The sequence below is a fragment of the Hyperoodon ampullatus genome (genome assembly GCF_949752795.1).
Source record: "Hyperoodon ampullatus genome assembly, chromosome: X".
NCBI lineage: Eukaryota > Metazoa > Chordata > Mammalia > Artiodactyla > Ziphiidae > Hyperoodon > Hyperoodon ampullatus.
In genome coordinates, this window is record NC_136913.1 from 49,769,235 (window position 1) to 49,783,275 (window position 14,041).

Here is a 14,041-nt window from a genome sequence, read left to right on the forward strand (position 1 = left end):
AAAGCGAAAGAGCGGCATGGACATATATACACTACCAAATGTAAGGTAGATAGCCAGTGGGAAGCAGCTGCATAGCACAGGGAGATCAACTTGGTGCTTTGTGACCGCCTGGAGGGGTGGTATAGGCAGGGTGGGAGGGAGACACAAAAGGGAGGGTATATGGGAACATATGTATATGTATAACTGATTTAATTTGTTATAAAGCAAAAAAAAATAAAAAATATAAAATATTTAAAAATCAAATATTGAAGAGGATGTGGAGAAAACTGAACCCTCATACACTCTTGATAGGAATGTAAATTGCTGCAACCATTGTCGAAAACAGTACAGAGGTTTCTCAAAAAACTAAAAATAGAACTACCATACGACCCAACAATTCTACTCCTGGGTATATATCCAAAACACATAAACACTAATTTGAAAAGATACATGCATGCCAATGTTTATAGCAACACTATTTAAAATAACCAAGACATGAAATCAACTCAAGTGCCCAATGACCCAGGTCACTAGTGATCAGCACCAGCACTGAAACACCCTGGCCCTGTACTCAGCCATCCCAGGATATAGCCCCACTCACCAATGGGCCGACACCAGCCCTTGAACACTTGTACTTCACAGCCAGCTTCCCTGGGAGGCAGCCATCTCCACAAGTTGGCCAGAACCAGCCCTAAGTCCCCAAAGACACCACACCTAGCAACCCCAGGACCCAGCTCTGCCAACAGGTAGGTTAGGACCAGTCCTGGAACTCTTAAAGTCCTGGCCCCACTCACTAATCAGCAGGCACCATCCCCAGGAACCCCCATGTGTCACACTGAACCATGACAGGATATGGTCCAACCCATGAGTGGGCTAGAACCAGACTCAGGAATGCTAAGGCTGCAGATTCAGCCTTGCCAGGATGCAACCTTGCCCACCAGCAACTAGCAGCATCTGCAAGAGACAGGGCCTGGCAGGCAACAGGCCAAGGAACAGCCCCACGTACAAGCATGCCCACAGTAGTCAGGCCCTCCACAACAGAAGGGCCAACTCAGCCAACATAGGGGACATGCCAAGATCATATAGCTCTGGCCACATGCAGAGAATGTGCTTCTGGGCCCCATAGGACCTCTCTTACATAATGCCACTTTTCTAAGATTGGGAAATGTAACTGACCTACAAATACATACAAATAAACACAGAAAATTAAGCAAGATGAGATGACAAAGGAATATGTTCCAAGTGAGTTAGTAAGATAAAACACCAGAAGAAGAACTAAGAAAACAGGAGATAAGGAGTCTACCTGATAAAGAGTTCAAGATAATGATCATTAAGATGCTCAGTGAACTTGGGAGAAAATGGATGAGCACAGTGGGACGTTTAACAAAGAGTTAGAAAATATAAAGAAGAAAAAAACAGCTGAAGAATACAATAACTGAAATTTGAAATTCACTAGAAGAAATCAACAGTAGATTAGAAGTTACAGAGCAATGGATCAGCAAACTGGAAGACTGAGTGGTGGAAATAACCCAAGCTTTACAGCCATAAAAAAGGATTTAAAAAATGAGAAAAGTTTAAGAGACCTATGGGACAATAATAAACATACTAACAAACATCTGCTTTATAGGGATCCCAGGAGGAGAAGAAAGACAAAAGAGGAAGAAAACCTAGTTGAAGAAATAATAGCTAAAAATTTCCCTAAGCTGGGAAAAGAAACAAATATCCAAGTCCAATAAGCACAAAGAGTCTCAAAAATGATCAACCCAAAGAAGGCCACAGAAAAACACATTGTAATTAAAATAGCAAAGTTTAAAGACAAAATATTAAAAGCATCAAGGGTAAAGCAACTAGTTACAAGAAGGAAATATTTAGACTGTCAGCTGACTTTTCAACAGAAAATTTACAGGACAGATTAGAGTGGCACAATACATTACACAGGATGAAAGGGAAAAACCTACAAACAATCATTAGAGAAATGCAAATCAAAACTACAATGAGATATCATCTCACACCAGTCAGAATGGCCATCGTCAAAAAATCTAGAAACAATAAATGCTGGAGAGGGTGTGGAGAAAAGGGAACACTCTTGCACTGCTGGTGGGAATGTGAATTGGTACAGCCACTATGGAGAACAGTATGGAGGTTCCTTAGAGAACTACAAATAGAACTACCATATGACCCAGCAAACCCACTACTGGGCATATACCCTGAGAAAACCATAATTCAAAAAGAGACATGTACCAAAATGTTCATTGCAGCTCTATTCACAATAGCCCGGAGATGGAAACAACCTAAGTGTCCATCATCGGATGAATGGATAAAGAAGATGTGGCACATATATACAATGGAATATTACTCAGCCATAAAAAGAAACGAAACTGAGCTATTTGTAATGAGGTGGATAGACCTAGAGTCTGTCATACAGAGTGAAGTAAGTCAGAAAGAGAAATACAAATACTGTATGCTAACACATATATATGGAATTTAAAAAAAATGTCATGAAGAACCTAGGGGTAAAACAGGAATAAAGACACAGACCTACTTGAGAATGGACTTGAAGATATGGGGAGGGGGGAGGGTAAGCTGTGACAAAGTGAAAGAGAGGCATGGACATATATACAGTACCAAACATAAGGTAGATAGATAGTGGGAAGCAGCCGCATAGCACAGGGAGATCAGCTCGTGCTTTGTGACCGCCTGGAGGGGTGGAATAGGGAGGGTGGGAGGGAGGGAGACGCAAGAGGGAAGGGATGTGGGAGCAGATGTATATGTATGACTGATTCACTTTGTTATAAAGCAGAAACTAATAAAAAAATAAAGCACTACTTATTATAAAAAAAGAATACACTACATGGCAAGGCTATCATTCAAATTTGAAGGTGAGACAAAGAGTGTTACAGACAAGCAAAAGCTAAAAGAGATCATCACCACTAAACTGGCTTTATAAAAAAAATATTAAAAGGACTTCTCTAAGTGGAAAAGAAAAGATCACAGGTAGAAATATAAAAATTACAAAAGGAAAAACCTCACTGACACAGGCAAATATATAGTAAAGTTAGTAGATCAACCACTTATAAAGCTAGGAGGAATGTTAAAATACAAAAGTAGTAAAAGCAGGGAGTTTCCTGGTGGCCTAGTGTTTAGGATTCCAGGCTTTCACTGCCAGGGCCCAGGTTCAATCCCTGGTTGGGGAACTGAGATCCCCCAAGCCACATGACACAGCCATAAACAAACAAACAAACATAAATAAAAACATGATTCTCAGAAGCATCTATAACCACAATAAGTAGTTAAGGGATATTTAAGGGATACACAAAACAAAAATAATTAAAATGAAATATCAAAAACGTAAAAGTGGGAATAAAAAGTCAGGGCTGTTAGAATGGATTTGACTTCATACATCATCAATTTAAAATAATCATATATATATATATTATTTACTATATATAAACTGCAGGGTAACAACAAACAAAAAATTTATAATTTATACACAAATAAAAAAGAGAAAGGAATCCATACATAACACTAAAGGTATTCATCAAATCACAAGGGAAGAGAGAAAAAGAAAAGAAAGGAACAAAAAGAACTACTAAACAACATGAAAACAATTAAACTGGCAACAAATACATACCAGATAATAATTACTTTAAATGTAAGTAGACTAAATGCTCTGATCAAAAGCACAGAGTGACAGAAAGGATTCAAAACAAGACCTACATATATATATATATATATATACATCTATACCATATATAGAACAGTGCATCCAAAAGCAGAAAAATCCATATTCTTTTTTTTTTTTTTGCGGTACGTGGGCCTCTCACTGTTGTTGCCTCTCCCGTTGCAGAGCACAGGCTCCGGATGCACAGGCTCAGCAGCCATGGCTCACGGGCCCAGCCGCTCCACGGCATGTGGGATCTTCCCGGGCCAGGGCATGAACCCCTGTCCCCTGCATCAGCAGGCGGACTCTCAACCACTGCGCCACCAGGGAAGCCCCATATTCTTTTCAAGTGCACATGGAATACTCTCCAGGATCACATGTTACGGCACAAAATAAGTCTCAAAGCTAATAAGATTGAAATCATATCAAGCATCTTTTCCAACCACAACGATAGGAGACTAGAAATCAACTATAAAAAAAACCCTGCAAAAACACAAACACAAAAAAAGCTGAACAGTATGCTACTAAACAACCAACAGGTCACTGAAGAAATGGAAGAGAAAATACAAAATTATATGGAGACACATAAAAATGGAGCTACAATGGTTAAAAGTCTATGAGACATAACTAAGTCAATTCTAAGACGTTTATAGTGATACAAGTCTACCTCAGCAAACAAGAATGTAATCAAAAGAGCAACATAACATTATGCTTAAAGAAACTAGAAAAAGAACAAACAAAACCCAAAATTGGTCGAAGGAAAGAGATAATAAATATCAAAACAGAAATAAATAAAATAGGGACTAAAAAAATAGAAAATATCTGCAAAACTAAGAGCTGGTTATCTGAAAAGATAAACAAATTGAGAAACTTTAGTCAGATTCATCAAGAAAATAAAAGAGGTTACATATAAATAAAATCACAAATGAAAAAGGATAAGGTACAACCAACCCAATAGAAATACAAATGATCATAAGCAATTACTAAGAACAAGTATATGCCAATAATATGGTCAACCTAAGAAAAATGGATAAATTCCTGGAAATGTTCACTTTCCCAAGAATGAATCAAGAAGAAATAGAAAATATGAACAAAAGAATTGCAAGTAATGAAATTGAATCAATAATTTAAAAAATAAACTCCCAAACAAGCAAAAGTCTAGGACCAGACAATGTCACAGTTTAAATCTACTAAACACTGAAGGAAGAATTAACACCTATCCTTCTCAAACTATACCAAAAATTTGAAGAAATAGCCCTTCAGCACTCATTCTGTGAGGTCAGCATGACCCTGATATCAAAATGAGAGAAAGACACCACACCCACAAAATAAATTACAGGATTACATCACTGATGAACATAGATGCAACATTTCTCAACAAAATATTGGCAAACAGAATTCAACAGTACATTTAAAGGATTGTAAACTGTAATCAAGAGAGATTTATCCTAGGGATGTGAGAATGATTGCATATCCAAAATCAGTCAATAATGATACACCACATTAAGAAATTGAAAAATAAAAATCAAATGATAAGCTCAGTAATTACCATTATTGAATTTATAAAATTCAAAACCTATTGATGATAAAAAATCTCTCAGCAAATGGGTATAGAGGAAACATACATGAACATAATAAAGAACATATATGACAAACATACAGCCAACATCATCCTCAATGGTGAAAAGCTGAAAGCATGTCGTTGAAGATCAGGAAAAAGACAAGGATGCCCATTCTCACCACTTTTATTCAACTTAGTATTGGAAGCTCTAGCTACAGAAATCAGAAAAGAAAAAGAAATCCAAAGTGGAAAAAAGCAGTAAAACAGTCACTGTTTTCCAATGACATGATACTGTATATAGAAAATCTTAAAGACACTACCAAAAAACTATTAGAAATCATCATTGAATTCAGAAAAGTTGCAGGATACAAAACTAATATACAGAAATCTCTTGTGTTTCTATATACTAACAATGACCTAACAGAAGAAGACATTGAGAAAACAATCTCATTTATATTCACATCAAAAATTAAAAAAAAAATGTTGAGGAACAAATTTAATGAGGTAAAAGACCTGTACTCGAAAAACTGTAAGACATTGATGAATAAAAAAATAGAAGACAAAAATGAATGGAAAGATAGACCATGCTCACAGATTAGAAAAATAATATTGTTAAAATAACCTTACTGAGGAGAGATCAAGATGGCAGAGTAGAAGACGTGGAGCTCACTTTCCACTACAAACAAATCAAAAATACATCTACATGTGGAACATTTCTCACTGAAAGCTAACTGGAAACTGTCAAAAGTACTCCTGTACAACCAAGGCTGTAAGAAAGTTACAAACATAGTCAGGTAGGATGGGAAGAAAAGCATTGAGTTGGGACCTGCGCCCCTGGGAAGGGACTCAGAGGAAAAAAGAGATCACACAGGTGGACACTCATTCTGGGGAGTGAGTGGATCAAGCCACAGACTGGGGGTCCCAGTCCTGGGGTCCTAAATGTAGAACATCGCAACCCTTGTCTACTTGGAGAATCACTGGGACAAAGAAAACAGCTGGAGAAGCCTAGACACCACTCATGAGGGTTGTTTGGTTTCTGGCTTGCCTCCAGGCAGGGTAGTAAGAGGTCTTCCCTAGGGATTTCCACATTGCTTTTCTCCCCATGCCCTAGCCCCACTCACTACATGCCACAACTTGGCACTGGACCTAGGGCAGCCAGGACTTGGGAATATTCTTGACCTAGGGATGTAGAAATGGCCCAAGGGCCTGGGGCATAGCCCAGGTGGGAAGGTGATGGCTTCGGTTGGCACTTACTCAAGCAACACCCCAGAAGCAGTCCAGATTTCTGATGGCAGTGAGGATGCCAGAATTTCCCTGACAATCTCACTACATTTCTGAGCACTAGCCAATCAAATGCTCCAACCGTACTCACTCCACACCACTGCTAGCATTACATCTGGGGCAGCCATGAAAGGGAAAATATGTAGCTATGGGCTGCAAGTGAGAGGAGCTGCAGACCCCTACAGTCAAAGCATTGGACCTCAGTAGGTACGTGAACCACACTTGCTTCAGTACTCCCCTCCTTTGGAACAAACTTCCCAGTGAAAGGAGAAGGAAAAACACTCAATTAAACAAAAAAGAGTCAGCTCGAGCCTGACTCCAGGGCTTCCGCTCCAGCAACTTGGGAGCAGACACAGCCCCTGACAGGGCAATGATGGCCGATGAGCAGAGAGGAAGACCTTCCCCACCTCCTAAGTAGGCTCTAGCTCGTCCATTATCAATCGCACCACATGCCAAGTTGATAGCTGCTAGCACCCCCTGAGGAAAGACGTGACTATCATTCAGGTCAAATCCAGCCCTGTAACCAAAGGTTTTGGACACCCACACCCTATCTGGGCACTTCCACATAAGACCACCACTTCAAGAGTACAATAAGTAACTGTTTAATGTAAATTCATATAGACAGAGAAAGTTAAGTAACATGAAAAGGCAGAGGAACTACTCAATTGAAAGAGCAAGAGAAAAACCCTGAAAAAGTGAATACAGAGAAATTGACAATATACCAGATAAAGAATTCAAAACATTGGTAATAAAAATGCTAACTTTACTAATAAGGGGTTAATTTCCAAAATATAAGAAACAGCTCGTATGACTCAATATCAGAAAACAAACAAATAAACAAACAAAACAAAATAACACAATCAAAAAATAAGAGGAAGACCTAAATAGACATTTCCCCAAAGAAGAAACACAGATGACCAACAGGCACATGAAAAAATGCTCAACATCGTTAATTATTAGAGGAATGCAAATCAAAACCAAAATGAGGTACCACCTCACACCAGTCAGGATGGATATCATCAAAAATTCTACAAATAATCAATGCTGGAGAAGTTGTGGAGAAAAGGGGACCCTCCTACACTGTCTTGTGGGGATGTAAATTGGTGTAACCACCATGAAAAAGAGTATGGAGGTTCCTTTAAAAGCAAAAATATACCTGCCATGTCATCCAGTAATCTTACTCCTGAGCATATATCTGGAAAAGACAAAAACTCTAATTTGAAAAGATGCATTCACCCTCATATTCAGAAGAGCCTATTTACAATAGCCAAGACATGGAAGCAACCTAAGTGTCCATAAACAGGTGAATGGCTTAAGATATATATAACTATAGCTTCAGCTATACATAGCTATGGCCCAGTATAACTATATTTGCTGTCATTTGCAGCAACATGGATGGACCTAGAGAATATTATACTTAGTGAAGTAAGTCAGACAGAGAAAGACAAATATTATATCACTTATATGTGGAACCTCAAAAATAATACAAATGAGTCTATTTACAAAACAGAAACAGACTCACAGACATAGAAAACAAATTTATGGTTACCAAAGGAGAGAGGAGGGATAAATTAGGAGTATGAGATTAACATATACACACTACTACATATAATATAGATGAGCAATAAGAATTTACTGTATAACACAAGGAACATTATTCAGTATTGTGTAATAACTATTAAGGAAAATAATCATATATATATATATATGTGTGTGTGTGTGTGTGTGTGTCTGAATCACTTTGCTGTACACCTGAAACAAACACAATATTGTAAATCAATTATACTTCAATAAAAAATAAATACAAATTTAAAACTTTTTAAATGTTAACAGAATTAGGGAAGTGAATTCACCTAAACACAGATCTTTTTAACAAGAAAAAAGAAAATAAAAAAATACTCAATCAAAAATAGATAATTCAGGGCTTCCCTGGTGGCACAGTGGTTGAGAGTCCACCTGCCAATACAGGGGACACGGGTTCGAGCCCTGGTCTGGGAAGATCCCACATGCCGCGGAGCAACTGGGCCCGTGAGCCACAACTACTGAGCCTGTGCATCTGGAGCCTGTGCTCCGCAATGAGAGGCCACAACAGTGAGAGGCCTGCACACCACAATGAAGAGTGGCCCCCGCTCGCTGCAACTAGAGAAAGCCCTCGCACAAAAAGGAAGACCCAACACAGCCAAAAATAAATAAATAAATTTGAAAAAAAAAGAAGGTAGGGCAGGGGGTCCCCCAGAGGAAGAGAACCAGATATAACCTTTAAAAAATATATAATTCAATATCTGAGATTAAAAAAAATACACCAGAAAGGAGTGGCTTAATATATTCAAAGTGCTGAAATGAAAAACCTGCAAACCATGATACACGGCAACATTATCATTTAGAATAGAAATAAAGAACATCTCAAATGAACAAAAACTAAATAATTCAGCAATATTAAACCTACACTAAAATTCAGCAATACTAAACCTACACTAAAAACAAAGTCTAACAGTATTCTCTAAATGGAAAATAAGTAAGGATCTATAGGAATAAGAAAAGCCCACTAGGAAAGGAAAATGTATAGTAAGAATTTAAGCTCACTTAAATACCAGCACATAGATTAATAGATAAAAAATTGTAAAACCAATTATAACTACAATGAATGGTAAACTGATAAGCATAAAGGTGTAAAATATGACAGCAAAAACACAAAATTGGTGGGAGAAGAGTAAAAAAGTTGAATATCTTGTGTTTGAGCTTAAGTGACTATCAGTTTAAATCAAGTAGATATAATGATGGGTGAACATATATGAACCCCATGGTAACCACTAATCAAAAACCTACAATAGATATGAGAGAGAGAGCGAGAGAGAGAGAGAGAGAGCGATTCAAGCATACTACTAAAGAAAAAGATCAAACCACAGTGGTAGAACCAAAAACAGGAAGAAATGAAGAGAGAAGAACTACAAAAACAACTGGAACACAAGTAGTGAAACAGGACTAAGTACACACCTATCAATAGTTACTTTAAATATCAATGCAGTGAATTCTCCAATCAAAAGACATAGGGTGGCTCACTGGGTAAAAAAAAAAATACTTTTCAACATGCTGCCTACATGAGATTCATTTTGGGGCTAAAGACACACAGTATGAAAGTGAAGGGATATAAAATATTTCATGCAAATGGAAATGACAAGAAAGTGGGGGGAGCAATATTCTAATTAGATAAATTAATTTTTTAAATAATATGTGTGGTTCTATTAAAGGGATGGAACACATTTAACATTCAAATTCCTCACTTTAAAAACAGAAATAGAGAGGAGCTTCAAGATGGTGGAAGAGTAAGACGTGGAGATCACCTTCCTCCCCACAAATACATCAGAAATACATCTACATGTGGAACAACTCCTACAGAACACCTACTGAACGCTGGCAGAAGACCTCAGATCTCCCAAAGGCAAGAAATTCCCCACGTACCTGGGTAGGGCAAAAGAAAAAAGAAAAAAACAGAGACAAAACAATAGGGACAGGACCTGCAACTAGGGGAGGGAGCTGTGAAGGAGGAAAGGTTTCCACACACTGGGAAGACCCTTCACAGGAGGAGACTGTGGGTGGCGGAGGGGGAAAGCTTTGGAGCCATGGAGGAGAGCACAGCAACAGGGGTGCAGAGGGCAGAGCAGAGAGATTCACGCAGAGGGGATCGGTGGTGACCAGAACTCACCAGCCCGAGAGGCTTGTCTGCTCACCCGTCAGGACAGGTGGGGGCTGGGAGCTGAGGCTCGGGCTTTGGAGGTCAGATCACAGGGAGAGGACTGGGGTTGGCTGCATGAACACAGGCTGAAGGGGGCTAGTGTGCCACAGCTAGCCAGGAGGGAGTCAGGGTAAAAGACTGGAGCTGCTGAAGAGACAAGAGACTTTTTCTTGCCTCTTTGTTTCCTGGTGCACGAGGAGAGGGGATTAAAGGAGCTCCAGAGATGGGCGCAAGCTGCGGCTATCAGGGCAGACCACAGAGTCGGGCATGAGATGCTAAGGCTGCTGCTGCAGCCACCAAGAAACCTGTGTGCGAGCACAGGTCACTATCCACACCTCCCATCCCAGGAGTCTGTGCAGCCCGCCACTACCAGGGTCCCCTGATCCAGGGACAAATTATGTGGGAGAACACACGGCATGCCTCAGGCTGGTGCAACGTCATGCCAGCCACTACTTCCGTGGGCTCGCCACACATTTCATACCCCTCACTTCCCCGAGGCTGAGTGAGCCAGAGCCACTGAATCACATGCTACTTTAACCCCGTCCTGTCTGGGAGGGGAACAGACACCCTCAGGCAACCAACATGCAGAGGCAGGGGCCAATCCAAGGTGAACCCCAGGAGCTGTGCAAACAAAGAAGTGAAAGGGAAACCTCTCCCAGCAGCCTAGGGGGAGGGGAGTATATCTCCACAATCATCTTGATGTGCACTGCATCTGTGGAATACCTGAATACACAACGAAACATCCCAAATTGAGGAGGTGGAATTAGGGAGAAACGATTATATATATATATATATATATATATATATATATATATATATATATACACACACACATATATATATATATATAATTTTCCCTTTTTCTGTTTTTTTGAATGTGTATGTGTATGCTTCTGAGGGTGATTTTGTCTGTATAGCTTTGCTTTTACCATTTGTCCTATGGTTCTGGCTGTCCATTTCTGTTTGTTTGTTTTTAGTATAATTTTTAGTGCTTGTTATCATTGGTGGATTTGTTTTTTGATTTGGTTGCTATCTTTCGTTCTTTCTTTCTATTTTAATAATCTTTTTTTCATTTTAATAAATTTATTTTATTTTTAAATTTATCTTCTTTCTTTCTTTCATTTTTTCTCCCTTGTTTTCTGAGCCGTGTGGATGACAGGCTCTTGCTGCTCCAGCCAGGCATCAGGGCTATGCCTCTGAAGTGGGAGGACCAACCTCAGGACATTGGTCCACAAGAGTTCTCCCAGCTACCTGTAATTTCAAAAGGCAAAAATCTCCCAGAGATCTAGATCTCAATGGCAAGACCCAGCTCCACTCAATGACCAGCAAGCTACAGTGCTGGACACCCTATGCCAAACAAATAGAAAGACAGGAACACAACCCCACCCATTAGCGGAGAGGCTGCCTAAAATCATAATAAGGCAAAAGACACCCCAAAGCACACCACAAGTCATGAACCTGCCCAACAGAAAGAAAAGATCCAGCCTCATCCTCCAAAACACAGGCACTAGTCCCCTCCACCAGGAAGCATACACAACACACTGAACCAACCTTAGCCACTGGGGGCAGACACCACAAACAAAGGGATCTACCAACCTGCAGCATGCGAATAGGAGACACCAAACACATTAAGTTAAGCAAAATGAGAAGACAAAGAAACACAGCAGATGAAGGAGCAAGATAAAAACCCACCAGACGTAACAAATGAAAAGGAAATAGGCAGTCTACCTGAAAAACAATTCAGAATAATGAGAGTAAAGATGATCCAAAATCTTGGAAATAAAATGTAGAAAATACAAGAAACTTTTAACAAGGATCTAGAAGAACTAAAGAGCAAACAAACAGTGATGAACAACACAATAAATGAAATTAAAAACTCTCTGGAATGAATGAATAGCAGAAGAACTGAGACAGAAGAAAGGATAAGTGACCCAGAAGATAAGATAGTAGAAATAATTACTACAGAGCAGAATAAAGAAAAAAAGAAAGTAGGGGGACAAGGGGAAGATGGCGGAAGAGTAAGACGCGGAGATCACCTTCCTCCCAACAGATACACCAGAAAAACATCTACACGTGGAACAACTCCTACAGAAGACCTACTGAACGCTGGCAGAAGACCTCACACCTCCCAAAAGGCAAGAAAGTCCACACGTACCTAGGTAGGGCAAAAGAAAAAAGAATAAACAGAGACTAAAGGATAGGGACAGGGCCTGCACCAGTGGGAGGGAGCCGTGAAGGAGGAAAGGTTTCCACACACTAGGAAGTCCTTTCATGGGCGGAGACTGCAGGTGGCGGAGGGGGAAAGCTTCGGCGTAGTGGAGGAGAGCACAGCAACAGTGGTGCGGAGGGCAAAGCGGAGAGATTCCCACACAGAGGATCAGTGCCGACCGGCACTCACCAGCCCGAGAGGCTTACCTGCTCGGCCGCCGGGGCAGGCGGGGCTGGGAGCTGAGGCTCGGGCTTCTGTCAGAGTGCAGGGAGAGGACTGGGGTTGGCGGCCTGAACACAGCCAGAAGGGGTTAGTGCATCACGGCTGGCCGGGAGGGAGTGCAGGAAAAAGTCTGCACCTGCCAAAGAGGAAAGAGACATTTTCTTCCCTATTTGTTTCCTGGTGTGTGAGGAGAGGAGATTAAGAGCGCTGCTTAAAGGAGCTCCAGAGACGGGCGCAAGCCACGGCTAAAAGCGCAGACCCCAGAGACGGGTGTGGGACTCTGGGGCTACTGCTGCCACAGCCAAGAGGCCTGTGTGCGAGCGCAGGTCACTGTCCATGCCCCCTTTCTGGGGAGCCTGTGCAGCCCGCCACTGCCAGGGTCCCGGGATCAAGGGACAGCTTCCCCGGGAGAGCGCACGGAGCGCCTCAGGTTGGTGCAACGTCACGCCGACCTCTACCACTGTAGGCTCGCCCCGCACTCCGTAACCCTCCTTCCCCCCGGACTGAGTGAGCCAGAGTACCGGAAGCGGCTGTTCCTTTCACCCAGTCCTGTCTGAGCGAAGAAAAGATGCCCTCCAGAGATCTACATGCAGAGGCGGGGCCAAATCCAAAGCTGAGACCCTGGAGCTAAGAGAATAAAGAAGAGAAAGGGAAATCTCTCACAGCAGCCTCAGAAGCAGCGGATTAAAGCTCCAAAATCAACTTGATGTACCCTGCATCTGTGGAATAAATGAATAGGCAAAGAATCATCCCAAACTGAGGAGGTGGACTTTGAGAACAAGATTTATGATTATTCCCCTTTTCCTCTTTTTCTGAATGTATATGTGTATGCTTCTGTGTGAGATATTGTCTGTATAGCTTTGCTTCCACCATTTATCCCAGGGTTCTATCCATCTGTTTTTTTTTTTTTTTGGTGTTGCTGTTTTTTGTTTTTTGTTTTTTAATATTTTTCTTAATAATTATTTTTATTTTTATAACTTTATTATATTTTATCATACTTTATTCAATTTTACGTTATCTTCTCTCTTTCTTTTTTCCTACCTTCCCTCCTTCCTCCCTCCCTCCTTGCATTCTTTTGTTTCTTCTTTCTTTTCTTTCTTTCATTCATTCTTTCTTTCTTTCTTTCTTTCTTTCTACTTCTACTAATTCTCTCTTTCTACTTTTTCTCACTTTTATTCTGAGCCGTGTGGATGAAAGGCTCTTGGTGCTGCAGACAAGAGTCAGTGCTGTGCCTCTGAGGTGGGAGAGCCAACTTCAGGACACTGGTCGACAAGAGACCTCCGAGCTCCTCATAATATCAAATGGCGGAAATCTCCCTGAGATCTCCATCTCAACACCAGCACCCAGCTTCACTCAAAAACCAGCAAGCTACAGTGCTGGACACCCTATGCCAAA

The 14,041-nt window shown here is 40.7% G+C and overlaps 1 protein-coding gene across 1 annotated transcript in view; it reads left to right on the top strand.

Annotated features, from left to right (window-relative positions):
- Positions 1 to 674, top strand: part of KLF8 (KLF transcription factor 8) — a gene marked incomplete at both ends in the record, with an annotated part of 80,871 nt that extends 80,197 nt beyond the window's left edge. The window contains 1 exon segment of the mRNA XM_079728008.1: positions 506 to 674. Coding sequence (XP_079584134.1) covers positions 506 to 674 — 169 coding nt within the window.
- Positions 675 to 14,041: the final 13,367 nt, after the last annotated feature.